Below are 17823 nucleotides of genomic sequence, written 5' to 3'. Positions count from 1 at the left end.
ATCACTATGAGGCTGCCCACACTCCAACCCCCGCAGTATTTCTAAAGAGTTTTTAATAGTTCTTATTTATTTATTTGTTTATTTTACTTATTTTTGAGAGAGAGAGAGAGAGAGAGAGAGAGAGAGAGAGAGAGAAAGCGTGAAGGATGCACCCACGTACAAGTAGGGGAGGGGCAAAGACAGAATCCAAAGGAGGCTCTAATTGACACAGGGCTTGAACTCACGAACCCCGAGATCATGACTGGAGCCAAACAAAACCAAGAGTCAGATGCTTAACAAACTGAGCCACCAGGTGCCCCTTAATAGTTCTTTTTTTAAAAGTTTATTTTGAAAGAGACAGAACAAGCAGGGGAGGAGCAGAGAGAGAGAGAGAGAGAGAGAGAGAGAGAGAGAGGGAGAGAATCTCAAGCAGGGTTCACACTGCCAGCACAGAGACTGACATAGGCCTGGAACCCACAAACAGTGAGATCACGACCTGAGTCGAAATCAAGAGTTGGACTGAGCCACCCAGGTGCCCCATTAATAGTTCTATTTTTAGTGTAAATTTTATATACACTAAAATACATAAATCTGAGCTGTACAAGTTGGACAAATGTCAATACAATCAAGGTGGTCAATAATGTAATTCACATCTATAAGTTGTGTTTCACCACACTTGGGAAGATTTTGGCCATTATTTCTTCAAAGGTTTTTTCTGACGCATTCGCTCTTCAATTTCTGGGGCTCTAATTAGATGTATGTTAGATGGCTTGAAAATATCTCATAGGTCTCTGAGGTTTTGTTCATTCTTCTACAGTATATTTCTGTTTTCAGACTGGATAATTTCTATTTCTCTTCAAGTTCACTTGACTTCTGCCTCCAATTGGACTGTAAAGTCCACCTAGTGAATTATCCATTTCAGCTACTGTACTTTTCGGCTTTAGAATTTATTTAGTTTTTGAAAAAAATCTTTTTATTGTAAACAGAACAGAGGCACAGAAAGCCAAACAAACCAAATATAAATACCTTAAGAAATTAGTGTAAGGTTGACCAGTCAGATAAAAGGTGGAACTTGGCCAACTGTCACAGAAGTCCCTTCTATGTGCCTCATAACTATTACAATTCTCCCAGCATGTAACCATTACTCTAACTTTTCCAGTTATCATTTCCTTGTAGTTTTTCATTTGCATGTACATGTTTATCATTTTTACTGATATAGTTTCTAGATCATAAAATTCACCCACTTTAAAAAGTTTACAGTTCCGTGGTTTTTAGCATTTTCACAAAGTTGTGCAACCATCATCACTATCTAATTCCAGAGCATTTTCATGCCCCCTCCCCCTTCTTGTATCCATTAACAGTCACTTTCCATTCCTTGTATTTAAAAAACTATTTTGTAACCCAAATGTGCATCCCAGGATAATTATCTTCCTGCTTATTTAAAATAAATTTGATTTGTCTCTTGAATCTCTTTTAGTCAACAGGTTCCTTTCTCTTTTTTTAATGTTTATTTATTTTTTGAGAGACAGAGGGAGACAGAGTGTGAGCAGGGGAGGGATAGAGAGAGAGGGAGTTACAGAATCCGAAGCAGGCTCCAAGCTCTGAGCTGCCAGCACAGAGTCCAATGTGGAGTTCAAACTCACAAACTGTGAAATCACGACCTGAGCCAAAGTTGGACGCTTAACCGACTGAGCCACACAGGCACCCCAACAGGTTCTTTTTTCTAGCCTTTTTTATTCCCTCGTAAATTATGTGTTAAAGAATCCAGGCTGCTTGAAATACAGGGTTTGTCACAGTCTGAATTTTGCTAATTGTATTCACAGAATGAATGCCTGTGTTTCTCCAAACTTCTTATGTTGAAGCCCTACCCATTAGTGTGGCTGTATTTGGAGATGAGGCCTCTAAAGGAAGTAACTAAGGTAACATGAAGTCATAAAAGCGGGGCCCTGCTCTGACAGAATTAGTGTTCTTATAAGAAGAGACACCACAGAGCTTACTTTCTCTTACTTTCTCTCTTTGTGTAAAAGAGGTCATGTGAGCATACAGCAAGATGGCGGCTGCTTACAAGCCAGGAGAAGAGGCCTCATGAGGAAACCTACCTTGCTAGCACCTTGATCTTGGACTTCCCAGCTTTCAGAACTGTGAGAAACAAATTTTTGTGGTCTAAGCCACTAAGTCTGTTGTATTTTGTTACGGCAACTCGAGCTAACATACATATCCTCTCAGCGCAGTTCAACATATTCCTTTGTCTTTTTTATTTGTTACAAATTGGCAGTTGGACCCCAAGAATGAATCAGACTCAGGTTCAGTCTCTTTGGTAAGACTGGCTATATGTAGTACTTGGCAAAATCGTAGGAGGCACATAATATCTGATTATCTCTTTTTGTGATCTTAGCAGTCACTGATCCTTAGTACTTATATCTATACATTAATGGGTGTTGCAAAATGGTAATAATTTTAATTCTCTATTTTTCATTCACTTCATGTAATTTTTTAAATGTTTATATTTAAAAGAGAGAGCGCGGGGTGCCTGGGTGGCTCAGTCGGTTAAGTGTCCGACTTCGGCTCAGGTCATGATCTCACGGTCCGTGAGTTCGAGCCCCGCGTCGGGCTCTGTGCTGACAGCTCAGAGCCTGGAGCCCGTTTCAGATTCTGTGTCTCCCTCTCTCTCTGCCCCTCCCCTGTTCATGCTCTGTCTCTCTCTGTCTCAAAAATAAATAAATAAACGTTAAAAAAAAATTAAAAAAATAAAAGAGCGCAAGCAGGGGAGGTGCAGAGAGAGAGGATCTGAAGCAGGTTCTGTGCTGACAGCAGCGAGCCTGATGCGAGGCTTGAATCACGAACCTTATGACCTGAGCTGAAGTAGGAAGCTTAACCGAGTCACCCAGGCGCCCCTGAGCGCATATTGATATTTCAATTAAAATTTGAGACCACAGAATTTTTATGCAACCTCTCTGTATTTCATTTGCCTTCTTTCTTCTGGGTTCTTGAGGACACAAGGAGGACAGAATTAAAATCATCTTTTACTCTTTTGTTTTATATTTCTTTGTTTTTTATTAACTTTGTATGAGATTAACCAAGATACTTTTTTTATTGCTTACTTTATGTGAAATTAATTTTCCTGAACTTCTGAATGAGGCAGAATTTAGGAAAGATTTTTTAGCCTCACAGAGCTTTTTCTTGTTTTGGTGCAGTGGTAAACAATATGGTAGCTTGCTTTCAATTCCTCTCTCACTCACTCCTTTCCCTTGTCCCTAACTTGCTCAATTTCGATTCTACTTCCAGCAGTTTCTCCTCAGTATGAGAAGGGAGCACAGCACCCTCAAACTTCCTTGGGCCTTTGGAGTGACAAATCTTTCCCATTTCAGTTTCTGTTCTCGAATTGGTCATCATCCTTTCCAGTGAACAGCTATTGGTTATTTGGGAGTTCCTTTGTTCTCAAGCACTTCGGACAGCTTCTTCCACTACTGTTGTTTCCTTCTTTTTCCTTCCACACAGATAGTGATACCAGCCAGGTCTTGTGGTTGTATAGAGTATGTTCATAACTGTTTGTGCTTTTAGGCTGAAGTGATACCCTATCACCCAGTGTTTGGTTTTGCTACCTAGTTGCTCTACTGTTATTTGACAATTTGGAGAGACAGAAAAACTATGCTTTTGTTGCCATCTCCCCAGAATCCTTGGTTCTTATTTCTTAGTTTCTTATTTCTTACTGAAACTCTCAATCTGTTCACTCACTATATTTATATTTGTTCCTTTAACTCTTTGAACATATCTATAATAGCTGCTTTAAAGTTCTTGTCTGCTCATTGAAATTTTAGGGTTATTCAAGATCTCCTTTTATTGGCTGTATTTTTCTCGACTATGGTTATTTTGATTCTTTTCCTGATTCTTCTCATGTCTAGTGATTTTTTTTTAACGGATTACTGGAATTACTTTTGTAATCAGAAAATAAAAACTTCAAATTTATTTACTTTATTTTACTTTTAAATGTTTATTTTTGAGAGAGTATGAGCAGGGGAGAGGCGGGTGGGGGGGAGGGTGGACAGAGGATCTGAAACAGGCTCTGTGCTGACAGCAGTGAGCCCAATGCAGGGCTTGAACTCATGAACCATGAGATTATGACTGAGCCAAAGTTGGACACTCAATAGACTGAGCCACCCAGTCTATTTATTTAATTTTAAGTTAATTAATTAATTTTTTATTTTTTAAAAAACGTTTATTTAGGGGCTCCTGGGTGGCTCAGTCGGTTAAGTGTCTGACTTCAGGTCAGGTCTGATCTCACGGCTTGTGAATTTGAGCGCCACGTCGGGCTCTGTGCTGACAGCTTGGAGCCTGGAGCCTGCTTCAGATTCTGTGTCTCCCTCTCTCCCTGCCCCTCCCTCACTCTCTCTCTCAGTGATAGACATAAAAAAATTTTTTTAATGAAAAAAAATGTTTATTTATATTGAGAGGGTGTGAGTGCAAGTCGGGGAGAGGCGGGGAGAGGCAGGGATAGACAGAGAGAAAGCGAGAATCTCAAGCAGGCTCTGCACTGTCAGCACAGAGCCCGACACAGGGCTTGATCTCATGAACTGTGAGACTGTCACCTGAGCCAAAATCAAGAGTCGGATGCTTAATCCACTGAGCCACTCAGGTGCCCCTTAATTTTTTTTTTAAAGATTCTATTTTTAAGTAATCTCCACACCCAGTGTGGGGCTCAAACTTACAACACTGAGATCAAGAGTTGTATGTTCTACTGACTGAGCCAGGCAGGCACTCTTCAAATTTATTTTTTAAAAATGTGATGTTAATTGGGTGTGTTAACTAGGTGTGTCTAGGTGTCTGATCCAGTGATATGATAAATAAAGCAGTCTTAGAAAGTCATCAGGTACTTTGCAAAGGCAGTTAACCTGAGCTAGAGGGGATGAGTATATTTCTTTAGTCCTTTATTCCTCATATACCCATATTCCAACTCATACTCCTAAGAAGCAGTGGGATCTGTAGATGTCCTACCTGCCATTGACAGGCCAGGTCCGGGTTATGTCACTCACATAGCAAGAAGACTCACAACCTCCATCCAGCAGCACCATTTCCCCATCCTGCAACAAAAGTGAGATATGTCAAAGTAGGTGACCTTATGATTGTCAGCTATTTCTTCTCATTTAAACTCTCTGTGCCTTTCACTTTATATATATATTTAAAAAGCTATATCTGTGTTCATTCTCACAAGAAACAGCATCTCAATTTTTCAAATGAATTCACATTGACTCAAGAAAGGTGCCACTGCATAGTAGTCCATAGGCTCTGGAACCACACTGCTTAGATCATCATAAATGTTACTACTATCATTATTAGTTTTACAAATCCTATGTAAGTTGGTATCCAGGGCCTTATTCAAATACAATTACCCTTAACCATTTAACTTTAGAATATCTCTTCCCCATTTGTTCCCCATCAAAGTACACGTGGGGAAAGAAAAAAAACTTTGGGTATCTTTACCTTACTTCTTGTCATGTTATATTGAAATTATTTATGTCCTTGAAGACAGGGAATATCTTATTCATATATAAATGAGCACACAACATGGTATGTAGTAGAATAATGGGCTGAGTATTTATGTATGTACATATATATAATAGCAACTTTGAAGAATAGATGTGGTTTTTGTTTCTGGTAAAATGCCAGAATACATTTCTTGTTAGAAAACAACTAGATGCTGGATCGAAAATATATTTTATGAAAGGCTGGCATTACATAAGGCAAGAGATGTCCTAAAGACATTTTCTCTCTTGAAAAAAGACACCCTAGAACTGAAACTAGAGCGGAAAGTAGTGATAAGGTAAGAGGTACAGTATATATAGAAAAGGAGATGTTGCCCTGAGGTCCTGCAGCAAAGTGGGGAAAATGAGCCGGACATTTTTGCATTAATCTAGGATGCTCATAGAGGATTTGGGAGTTGCAGTGCACTAGGATCCACTTGACTTCTGGCAAAAGCATAATCAAACAACCTTTGGAAGAAATTTCCCCCAAATCTGGGCTGGCATGATTTCCAAAAAATAACATCAGGCAAATGTGAGCTCACAAGCCAAGGTTGTCAAGCACCTGACGTAGGTCACCATGCCTGAGAGTCAGCAGGAACAACAAATTTAGATCTTCCAAGACTTCAGATAAGGGAATGATTAGATATGGAAGGGCTATTATGAAAGCCTTAAAGGGATAAAGTACGGAATCACAAAGACGAATAAGCAACAAGAGACAACTGACGATAACTCTGATTTGAAAGGGACCAAAAGGAAATAAAAACAACTGCTGAAGTCAATCACCCAGGGGATGGCTGAAGAAGCAGATAAGACAACCAAAGGGGAAAAAAACTAGTTTCATGGAAGACAGACATACCGAAGGCTCTGAGAACATGACAGAGAGACAAGGCAAAAATAAACATGAAAGTTAGCTTACTGAGACCAGACAGAGGTCTAACATACATCTAACTGAGATCACGGAAGAAGTGGATAGAGACAGCGTAGGAGAGACGGTATCTACACCAGGGTCTGAGGATTTCCACAAATGCACAGATTCCGGAGGAAGAAGGGACCATAATGACGATATGTAAAAATAAATCTGTTCTTAGACATACAAAAAACCAGAAACACCAAAGAAAAAGAAATCTTAAAAGTAGCCAGAGCAAAAAGAGAGACCCCATAGGAAATGACAACTATGTTTTGTTTGTTTGTTAACTTTTTTTTTTAAATGTTTATTTATTTTTGAGGGAGAAACAGAGACAGCATGAGCAGGGGAGAGGCAGAGAGAGAAGGAGACACAGAATCTGAAACAGGCTCCAGGCTCTGAACTGTCAGCACACAACCCGACATGGGGCTTGAACTCAAACTGTGAGATCATGACCTGAGCCCAAGTCAGGCGCTTAGCCAACTGAGCCACCCAGGTGCCCCTGTTTGTTTGTTTGTTTTTAATCAGCAACACTGAAAGTCAGGAGAAAGGGGAATGATATACTACAGGTGATGACTGAAAAGTGAAGATAGTTTCTTTGGTATAGACTTCATCAAGAATTGAGAATGAAATAAAGATATTTCAGCTAAACAAAACCAGAAAATTTTCTCAGCAACAGACCTTCATCTAAAGGATTTTCTTCAGGCTGAAGGAAGGTGATCCCGGGAGGGCCATCGAAGATGTGAGAAGGAAAGGTGAACACGCATGTAAATCGAAACAAACCTGCTTCTGATGGTTGGAGAGAGCTGTGGTGAGCATAGAGGCAGAACCACAGGGCAGCCCGCTCTCGGACTGCATTTTCTGCCAGATGCTTACTACCAAGTCCACACCAGAGCTCTCCCAGAGGCCCCATAGTACCCTGCATTTCTTAAAGCTTGTTGAGGACCTTGCCCACTGACTTCACCAGAAAGGACCCTTGTAAACTTTCAGATAACCAAAGCCAAGACTATGACCTAGAAGTTCTCAACTTTTTTTTCTCTCAGGCCAATTTGTCTAATAATGGCAATACTTTTCTGTCCCTGTACAGCGACACTGGTGCTTATTCTCCAGTTTTTCAGGAATGAACACTATACTGTTTAGGAACAGACACACTGGTGGTAAAACCAGGAAAACAAAATAAAATGGATTAAAACAAAAATTAAGATGGTAGAAGACAGAAAGATGTACTTGATATTGCCCAGGGGACTAGTAATGTTCTTTTCATCCTAGATGGTAGACACATGGTTGTTTATTTGATAATTATTTTTAAGCAGTACATGATATTTATTGTGTGTTTTTTAAAGTTTATTTTGAGAGAGAGTGAGCAAGCAGGGGAGAGGCAGAGAGATAGTGAGAAAGAGCCCAAGCAGGCTCTGCACTAGTAGAGCCTTGAAGTGGGGCTCGAACTCACAAACCGTGAGATCATGACCTGAGCTGAAACCAAGAGTCAGATACTTAACCGACCGAGCCACGCAGACACCCCTATTTATTGTTTTTAATATACATTTAACAACTTAGGCAAACCTTATGGACTATAATGAAAGTGAAAAATCTATCCTTAAACACTTATAATAAGAAAAGAAGGATGAAAATTAATGAGTTCAGTATCTAATTTAAGAACAAGAAAAAAACAAGAGAATAAACACAAAAAGGAGAAGGGTGAAATTAATAAAGGCAAGGGGCCAGTGTAATGAAATAATAAACAAAGATAAAATAGCATTAATGATGAAAAGTTGGTTTTACAAGAGTAACAAAACCGAACAAACCTCTTTTTTTAGTGAGATTTCCTTTTTTAGTCGAAGTTCTCGAGGTATAATGTACATGGTAAAATGCACAGATTTTTAAGTATATAGAGTTAGGTCAGTTTTGTCAAAACCCATGTAACCACTCCCTCAGGTGCCTTCCCAGTCAATATTCCATCTGAAGCAACCACTGATCTGATTTTTATCAATACAGAGTGGTTTTGCCTATTTCAGAACTTCATACAGACGGGATCATAGAGGGTCTAACTTTTGTGTCTGACTTATTCAGTCAGCACAATGCTTTGAGATCATTTATCTGTTGGTAGTACAGTGGTTTGTTCCTTTTCATTTTAAGAATACACCACATAGCAATTTCCTTATTTAATATCCTGGTAAGAGACGCCTGGTCTATCAGAAGCAAACTTGCTATAAACATTCATTCTTGTACAAGGCATTTTGTGGACCTACATTTCAATTTTTTTGGAAAAATACCTATTAATGGAATTGCTGGTGCATGTTTATGTTTTAAAGAAACTACTAAGATTTATTAGAAAAAAAGAGAAGAGGCAAAAATATATCAAGAATGTAAAAAGGTACATAACTGGAATTACAAAAGATTAAAAGGTAAGACAATACTATGAGTAATTTTAAAAACTTAGACATAATGGTAGAAAATTATAACCTACCAAACTGTCTCAGGCAAAATGAAGTATAAACTGATATAATCACTTTGGAAATGTCTGGCATTTTCTACTAAAGTTACAAATATGCATACCTATGACCCATCAATTCCACTAATTAAGTGTCCTTAGACAAACTTGATGACTCATATACTAGGAATATGTACAAGAATGTTCACAGAATATTGTTCATAATGGTAAAAACCTGGAAATAATAGAAATGTCCACCTAATGGATATTTATCATATTAATAAATTAAAACAGAAAACTTCATAATATTTATTAATTGATTTAAAAATAACAATGAACCTATTACATGTTAAGATAAACAGCATTTTTAATGAAAAGTAACTATTTTTCTAAATAAAAATAGTTAGAAATGTAGCGTACATTTTTATAGATCTCTTTGTCTAGCAAAACAAAAAACAGCTAGAATCTCATATCTGCTTTTGCCTTCAATTTGGTATGATGTTGATGTCATAAAGCCTCTAGGGTCCATCTCTGTGCACTGAAGAGAACGAGAGTGAAAGAGACACATAATGTCTGGGTATTCTTATGAAAATATATTTAACCTCACGGACCACACTTTAACTGCTGTTCCACACTAGAACAAACCACAGTAGCATGCAACAACATACTGTTATACGAAAAAGATGCAGATACAATATTTGAAATCTATAAAGTTCAAACATGACCAAAACCAAACTACGTTAAACTCTATTATTCATTAGTAGTAAAATAAAATGAAAAGCAAAGAATTGATGACCATCAAAATCAGAGTAGTGGCTATCCCATCAGGGAGGGAAGAAATTATCATTGGGAAGAACCACATGGTGGAAAAGCTTTTTAGGGGTGGAAGGCTAGTAATGTCCTGATTCAGGCATTCACAAACTTTTTCTGTAAAGGGATAAATAGTAAATATTTTTTACTTTGTGGACCATACTGTTTCTGATGCAACTATTCAACTCTGCCACTGTGGGAAAGAAAGCAGGAACGGCTGTATTCCAACAAAACTTTATTCACAAAACAAAGTAGCAGGCTGGATTGGCCTAGAGAGGTGTAGCTTGCCAAGTATGGACAATGGTTACCTGGGTGTTCATTTTATAATTAATATTAAACTTTTCCTTTAAGTTTTAAGTACTTTACCGGTAGTTACATTTTATAATAAGAAATGTTTGTTAAAAAATAAAACAGAAAGCTTTAGTATATTAATGAAATTGAATCGGTAGTTCAAAAAGTCTACAAAGGAAAATATCAGGCCCAAATAGGTCTACAGGGATATTCTACTCAATTAAAAAAAAAAAAAACACATTAAATCATTTCATAATATTAAAAACAACCTAACTCATTTGATATACAAATCAGAAAAAGATAGTATGAGAAAAATAAGCCAATTTCATCCACGAACATAGATTATTATATCCCAAACAACACATCAGCAAGTTGAAAATAGCAGTGCTACAGATTAAAACAGAAAAAAAAATGCTTAATTCCACTGGTAATTAAGGTAATGGAAATTAAGACCACAACGAGATGCTGTTTTATACCAATCAGAATGGCAGAAGTTAAGAAGTCTGATAACATCAAAGGATAAGAGGATGTGGTAAACAGAATTACGCACCACCAGTAGGAGTATAAATAGGTACAAATACTTGGGAAAAAATTTGTATTATCACACTTATGAATAAGAAAAAAAGTTCCCCAAAACTACATATAGCAGTATATAATTTTTATATAGTTCACAAACAAGTAGAACTAACTAATATTGTTTGGGAAATCATGCATGTGTGATACAACTACATAAAAAAAATCAAGGGAATGATGAACAAAAATTTAGGGTACCAATTAGTTACCTCTGGGAGGGAGGCATTAGGATAGCAGAGCATAAAGATACAGTATTGGTAATGTTCTAGCTCTTGAGCTGAGTGATTGGTTCATGGGTATTCATTTAAAAAATATGCTGTATACTTTACATGTATGCTATATTTATTCTTTTGAAATTACTGAAAATTAAAATAGATAATTGAAAGTGGACTTAATAAAGGTATATACAATCTTTACTTGTATAGTCACTTGGGGAGAAAACCGTAAAAGGTAAGTTCCCTCATAGCTAATAAGGTACTCTTAAAATCTGCTCCCAAAATATGCTTGGTCCACTGTTGCCACAAGTCCTTTCAGAAGGAGATGAGCAAAGGCTTTAGAGTAGAATTCTTGGCTCTGCCCTAATGAGTTGCCTAATTTTTTAAGTTTATTTTCCACATCTATTAAACGGGCATGTCAATAGTTACTCCTATCTCAAAGTACTAACATGAGGATCAAATGAGATAATGTCTGTAAAATCATTTTATAAACAATAAAGTGGTTTGTAAGTGGCACCATAGGAAGCGGCACTGAAGGGCATTTCATGTACCTTGATGAGCTGATTATTCTTCACATAGTGCAAAGTGTTGGACCGATTACCTCCAGCGACCACAGGCGGGTAGGCTAAGATGTCCGCACCGCGGGCCCGGCATTCAAATTCGAACTGAAAAACAAGAGCCAAGCATGACGACAAGTATGACTGAAGACAGGATTTCCTCCGGGCTGTGCCAGCCAGGGCTCTCCTTGACAGTCTGTCCCTCCATTCAAGTACTTCTCTGTCATTTCTGGAAAATGAGTTATCAAATCTAACCAGACTTCTTATGCTTCCATTTCAATCTATTTTTTCATTCCCCACTCCAATCCTGTTATTTGACCCTATTATTATGTCTGCTTGGTTCCTCTGAGTGCTCCAAATTTCCTAAGATTTTCAAATTAAGTCCAGAAGAGAACACAGAAAACTTACAATCAAGGTTGAGTACAGAGATACAGTCAAGTAAAGTTTCTATCTTTTATTCTTTTTTTTAAATGTTGATTTTTGAGAGAGAGAGAGAGAGAGAGAGAGAGAGAGAGAGAGCGCGCGCACAAGTGGGTGAGGGGCAGAGAAGAAGACACAGAACCCGAAGAAGGCTCCAGGCTCTGAGCTGTCAGCAGAGCCCGACGCGGAATTTGAACTCACGAGCTGTGAGATCATGACCACAGCCAAAGTTGGACGCTTAACCAACTGAGCCATCCAGGTGCCCCACTATTTTTTATTCTTATTTAGATAAACACTGGAATACGGCTTGCATTAACAACACTTCTGCATTACTAATTTCAACTTTTCAAATAGCTACCAACCTACATGCGCTGGAAAAGTGACAAAGGATGCCTGGCAAATGGTCAATTCTACCAATTTCACTTTGTCCTAGGATGGAGCATGCCCATCCATGGAGCTGTCTCCAATACTACTCAGATTCTCCTCCTGTGAGAGGAGACACAATCGTGTCTTTGCTTCTTCATGTGTTCTACTTTGCAATTTTCTTCATTTAATTGTAGCTCTGAGTATTTTAGACACATCTAATACATTATCAGTGACGTTTAAGAACCAAATCCTCTCCACTGATATCCCGGTCACTCCCATGAAAGTCAACTAGAAGCCATCTGCTAATGAACTACTTAATATTTTTGCCTCCAACAAAACCTTCCCAATCTTTATTTTTTTTAATGTTTTATTTTTTATTTTTTATATTTGAGAGAGAGAGACGGAGAGACAGAGAGACAGAGAGCGAGGAGGGGAGGGGCAGAGAGACAGAGACAGAATCCGAAGCAGTCTCCAAGCTTCAAGCTGTCAGCACAGAGCCTGACGCAGGGCATGAACGCAGGGCTGGAACTCACGAACTGTGAGATCACGACCTGAGATGAAGTCGGACGCTTAACCGACTGTACCACCCAGGCACCCCAAAACCTTCCCAATCTTTTAAAGCTCACCTTAGCATAGAGAAAGCCTTCCTCCACAGGAGCTTTGCTGGCGAACATGGTCTCTATGAAAGCCTGCAGACAGAACGGAGAATGAAAAGAACAGTCTCATTTTAACTGTTGCTTACTCAAACATTCAAAATACTGGAGCTCAGGTGAAAAGCACCCTTCTCCCCAATTTTGTTGACCTGAAGTTGTGACTTTGTGAGCATGATAATATAGATTTCTAAGAGGAAACTATTGCTTTTAAGACTATGCGACTGATGACAGATTTAGCGGAAGGGCACCCGACTATCACACTCAGAATATACGCTGTATGCTACAATAAGGGACACGGGAACACATTTTGCCATTTCTGTAACAAAACAGCCCAGAAATATATGAAATAATGGATTGAATGGTCCAGTCTATAGCAAGGTTTCTCAACCTCTGCACTATTGCTGACATTCTGGACTAGATAACTGTATGTTGGGAGGTGGGGGGATTGTCCTGTTCAATGTAGGATGCCAGCAGCACTCCCCAACTGTGACAATAAGGTATTGCCAAATATCCCCTGAGGGACAAAACTGCCCCAAGTTCAGAGTCACATATAGTATAAGTACTTAAATTATTTCTCTGTAGTAGCCACAGTGCATGTGTGTGTTTTCTACTTTTATAAATATATATGCTTAAAATTCACCACTATACCCCATGCCAAAAAAGATTTAGATTAGCTTACACGGATACCGGATACACAAAATACAACAAGATAGCATAAATTCATGGTAGAGTTAAAAAAAAAAAAAAAGCAAGCCTTAAGGGGAATGGAGCTCAACAAAATAGTAATGTATACTATAATGACCTTCCTGATGACAATAGCAATTGTGGATAGACCACAAATATAACTGAGTTTTCTAGCAGCCAGTGTGAAAAAGGAAAACATCAGCTCAATTTCCCATGCCTGTGGGATAAAAACAAATCAGATGCACAGGGATAGGGCTGTATGATACCATAACCAGAAACGAATTTCTCTGGAGTTGCTATGTTCTAAGAGTGAAGGCAACGTGGGAAGGAATGTTTTTAATAACATTTCTCTAAATACAAGGCAATGACCTCACCATAGAAGAGCCCAATGGAGGATAAGTGAGAGGGATGATAATGGAAACAGCTTCAGGGCTTGCTCCTTTTCTCATTCTGATCTTCTCTCAAAAGTTTCATCCTTAGGCCTTTCTGATCACCCTGCCTAACTGAGCACTGGCACTTTATCCCTTCCACTGCTTCATTTTTCTCGAGAGCATTGAATTCCAGCTGACCATACAGCATGTTTGTTTCTTGTCTTTCAACCGGAGTGTACACTGAGGACAGCGACACACGGCAAGTCTGTGTTGCTCACCACTGTGTCTTTAGAACCTAGAACAGCAGCTGGCACCATAGCAAATACTCCATAAATATCTGCTGAATGAATTAATTAAATTTAAAGTATACTTATTTACGTACATACAAATGCAAATGCTGATGAATAAATTGTTGGCACTACATTTTTACCACGAAGCTAAAACAAAACAACAAGAGAAGAGTATGGGCTCTCTAGTGAGGCTCATTCACTTAAAAGAGGGATTTGTCTTTTTTTTTTTTTTTTAATGTTTATTTTTGAGAGAGAGAGACAGAGTGCGAGCAGGGGGAGGGCAGAGAGACACAGAATCTGGAGCAGGCTCCAGGCTCTGAGCTGTGGAACAGAGCCCGATGAGGCGTTCGAACTCACAGACTGCGAGATCATGACTTGGGCTAATGACGGACGCTTAACCGACCGAGCCACCCAGGCGCCCTTGTCTTTTTGTTTTTTGGCTCTAACCAGCACCCTTTGTCTTTTTATTAATTTCCTTTCAAACCTTTACTGAAAGGCACGCATGTAAGCATGTGTGCCTGTGCACACATATATACACACACACACCCTTTTGTCTATGCATTCATCCATTGATGGACATATGGGTTGTTTGCATCTTTTGGCTACTGTGAATACCGCTTCTGTGAACATTTGCGTACAAGTATTTGTTTGAGTACCTGTTTTTAATTCTTCTGGTCATACACCTAGGAGTAGAATTGCTAGGGCACATGTTAATTCTGTTTAAGTTTTTCAGAAACCTCCAAGTTATTTTCCACAGTGGCTGAAACATTTCACAATCCCACTGGTAATGTAAAAATGTTCCAAATTTTCACATCTTTACCAAAATTTGTTTTTTTTCCTGTGTGTGTTTTACTTTTATTTATTTATTTTTTAAGTTTTTATTTTCATCACCGCGTACTCATCACAAATGCACTCCTTAATCACCTATTTCACCCTCTCCTCCTACCCACCTTCCCTCTGGTAAACCCTCAGTTTGTTCTCTACAGTTAAAAGTCTCTTTCTTGGTTTGTCTCTCTTTTTTATCTCCCTTTTGCTCATTTGTTTCATTTCCTAAATTTCACATGAGTGAAATTACATGGTATCTACCTTTCTCCAACTGACTTGCTTTGCTTAGCATTATACTCTCTAGTTCCATCCATGCCTTTGCAAATGGCAAGATTTCATCCTTTTTTTTATGGCTGAGTAACATTCCGTCGTGTATGTGTGTGTGTATACACACATTATACATATATATACATACTACTCTTCTTTATTCACCAATCAGTGGACACTTGGGACTGCTTCCATATCTTGTCTACTGTAAATAATGTGCCTGTAAACATAGGGGTGCACATATCCCTTTGAATTAGTGTTTCTGTATTCTTTGGGTAAATATCCAGGAGTGCAATTGCTGCATCATAGAGTGGTTCTATTTTTAACTTTTTGAGGAACCTCCATACAGTTTTCCAGAGTGGCTGCACCAGTTTGCATTCCTACCAAGAGTGCAAGAGGGTTCCTTTTCTCCACATCCTTGCCAACACCTGTTTTGTGTTTTTGATTTTAGCCATTCTGACAGATGTGAGGTGATATATCATTGTAATTTGAATTTCATTTCCCTGATGATAAGCAATGATGAGCATTTTTAAAAAATTGGTTAATTTTTTAAAAGTTTATTTATTTGAGAGAGAGACCGTGTGTGCGCACAATCAGGGGAGAGAGACGGGGGAGACAGAAAGAATCCCAAGCAGGCTCCATGCTATCAGCAGAGATCTCTGTACCATGAGATCATGACCTGAGCTGAATCTTAACCAACTGAGTCACCCAGGCACTCCTGATGAGCATCTTTTCATGTGTCTTTTGGCCATTTGGATGTCTTCCTTGCAGAAATGTCTGTTCATGTCTTCTGCCCATTTAAAAAAAAATGTTTTTATTTATTTATTTTGAGAGAGAGAGATTGAGAGAGGGAGAGAGACAGAGGGAGACAGAGAATCCCAAGCAGGCTCTGATATGGATCTTGAACCCACAAACTGTGAGATCATGACCTGAGTTGAAATCAAGAGTCAGACACTTAATGGACTGAGCCACCCAGGCACCACTTTCTGTCCATTTTTAAGTGGATTATTTGGGGTTTTTTGGGAGAGGGGCTCAGTTTTATAAGTTCTTTATATATTTTGGATACTAACTCTTTATTGGGTATGTCACTTGCAAATATCTTTCCCCATTCTGTAGGTTGCTTTTAGTTCTGTTGATTGTTTCTTTCACTGTGCAGAAGTTTTTTTATTTTGATGTAGTCCCAACAGTTTATTTTTGCTTTTGTTTCCCTTGCCTCAGGGGTCCTATCTAGAAAAAAGTTGTGATGGCCAGTCAGAGAAATTACTGCCTGTGCTCTCTTCAAGGATTTTCATGGCTGTAGGTCTTTATTGAGTTTACTTTTGTGTATGGTATAAGTGGTCTAGCTTCATTTTTTGCATGTTGCTGTCTAGTTTTCTCAGCACAATCTTATCGAAGAGGCTGTCTTTTCCCCACTGGATATTCTTTCTTGCTTTGTCAAAATTAATTGGCCATATAATTATGGGTTTATTTCTAGGCCACCTATTGTGTTCCACTGATCTATGAGTCTATTTTTGTGCTGGTACCATACTGTTTTGATCACTATAGCTTTGAAATAATTTGAAGTCCAGAACTGTGATGTCTCCAGTTGTTTTTCTTTTGCAAGACTGCTTTGGCTATTCAGGGTCTTTTGTTGTTCCACACAAATTTTAGGATTGTTTGTTCTGTGAAAAAATGCTGTTGGTATTGTGACAGGAATTGCATTAAATATGGAGACTGCTTTGCGTAGTACAGACATTTTAACAATAGTTGTTCTTCCAACCCATGAGCATAGAATGTCTTTCCATTTTTTTGTACTGTCTTTAATTTCTTTTATTAGTGTTTTACAGTTTTCAGAGTACAGGTCTCTCTTTGATTAGGTTTCCTGGGTATCTTATTATTTTTGGTGCAATTGTTTTTTTTTACTTTTAAAAAATGCTTATTTATTTTGGGGGGGGGGAGAGAGAGTGTGAGCGGGGCAGGGGCAGAGAGCTGCGACACAGAATGCGAGCTGTCAGCACAGAGCCCAATGCAGGGCTTGAACTCATGAACTGTGAGATCATGATCTGAGCTTAAGCACCCAGGTGCCCCTTTTTGGTGCAACTGTAAATGGGATTTTTTCGTTTACTTCTTTCCTTCCTTCCGAGTTTATTCATCCATTTTGAGAGACACAAAGATAGCGCGAGTAGGGGAGAGGCAGAGGGAGAGGAGAGAGAATCCCAAGCAGGCTCTGCACTGCCACTGCAGACCCTGATGCGAGGCTCAAATCCACAAAGCTGCGAGATCACCATCTGAACCAAAACCAAGAGTCAGACACTTAACCGACTGATACACCCAGGCACTCCAATGGGACTGTTTCTTTTCCTTTTCCTTCCTCCTTCCTTCCTTCCTTCCTTCCTTCCTTCCTTCCTTCCTTCCTTCCTTCCTTCCTTCCTTCCCTCCTGTTTATATTTGTGAGAGAGGGAGATACAGAATCCGAAGCAGGGTCCAGGCTCCGAGCCGTCAGCACAGAGCCGGACGCGGGGCTCCAACTCACGAGCTGCGAGATCATGACCTGAGCCGAAGTTGGAGGCCCAACCGACTGAGCCACCCAGGTGCCCCAATGGGACTGGTTTCTTAATTTCTCTTTCTGCTACTTCCTTATTGGTGTATGGAAATGCAACAGATTTCTGTACATTGATTTTGTATCCTG

The 17823-nt window shown here is 39.0% G+C and overlaps 1 protein-coding gene across 6 annotated transcripts in view; it reads right to left on the bottom strand.

Annotated features, from left to right (window-relative positions):
* XPNPEP3 (X-prolyl aminopeptidase 3) overlaps nucleotides 1-17823 on the bottom strand; it is a 75337-nt gene that overhangs the window by 8971 nt on the left and 48543 nt on the right. For 5 of the 6 annotated variants that reach the window (XM_019446977.2, XM_019446978.2, XM_019446980.2 and 2 more), the window contains exons 5-8: nucleotides 14160-14210; nucleotides 12692-12754; nucleotides 11274-11387; nucleotides 4972-5057 (exon numbers count right to left, since the gene is read on the bottom strand). In XM_019446977.2, the coding sequence (XP_019302522.2) occupies nucleotides 4972-5057; nucleotides 11274-11387; nucleotides 12692-12754; nucleotides 14160-14210 (314 nt within the window). The remainder of the gene's footprint in view (nucleotides 1-4971; nucleotides 5058-11273; nucleotides 11388-12691; nucleotides 12755-14159; nucleotides 14211-17823) is intronic. The other variant, XM_019446979.2, reaches the window with a different exon arrangement.

Source organism: Panthera pardus, unplaced genomic scaffold (assembly GCF_024362965.1).
Source record: "Panthera pardus isolate Hobbes unplaced genomic scaffold, ASM2436296v1 HiC_scaffold_6, whole genome shotgun sequence".
NCBI classification, from domain to species: domain Eukaryota; kingdom Metazoa; phylum Chordata; class Mammalia; order Carnivora; family Felidae; genus Panthera; species Panthera pardus.
The sequence above is the reverse complement of the archived record's forward strand: the minus strand, read 5'-3'. Positions and strand labels throughout refer to the sequence as shown.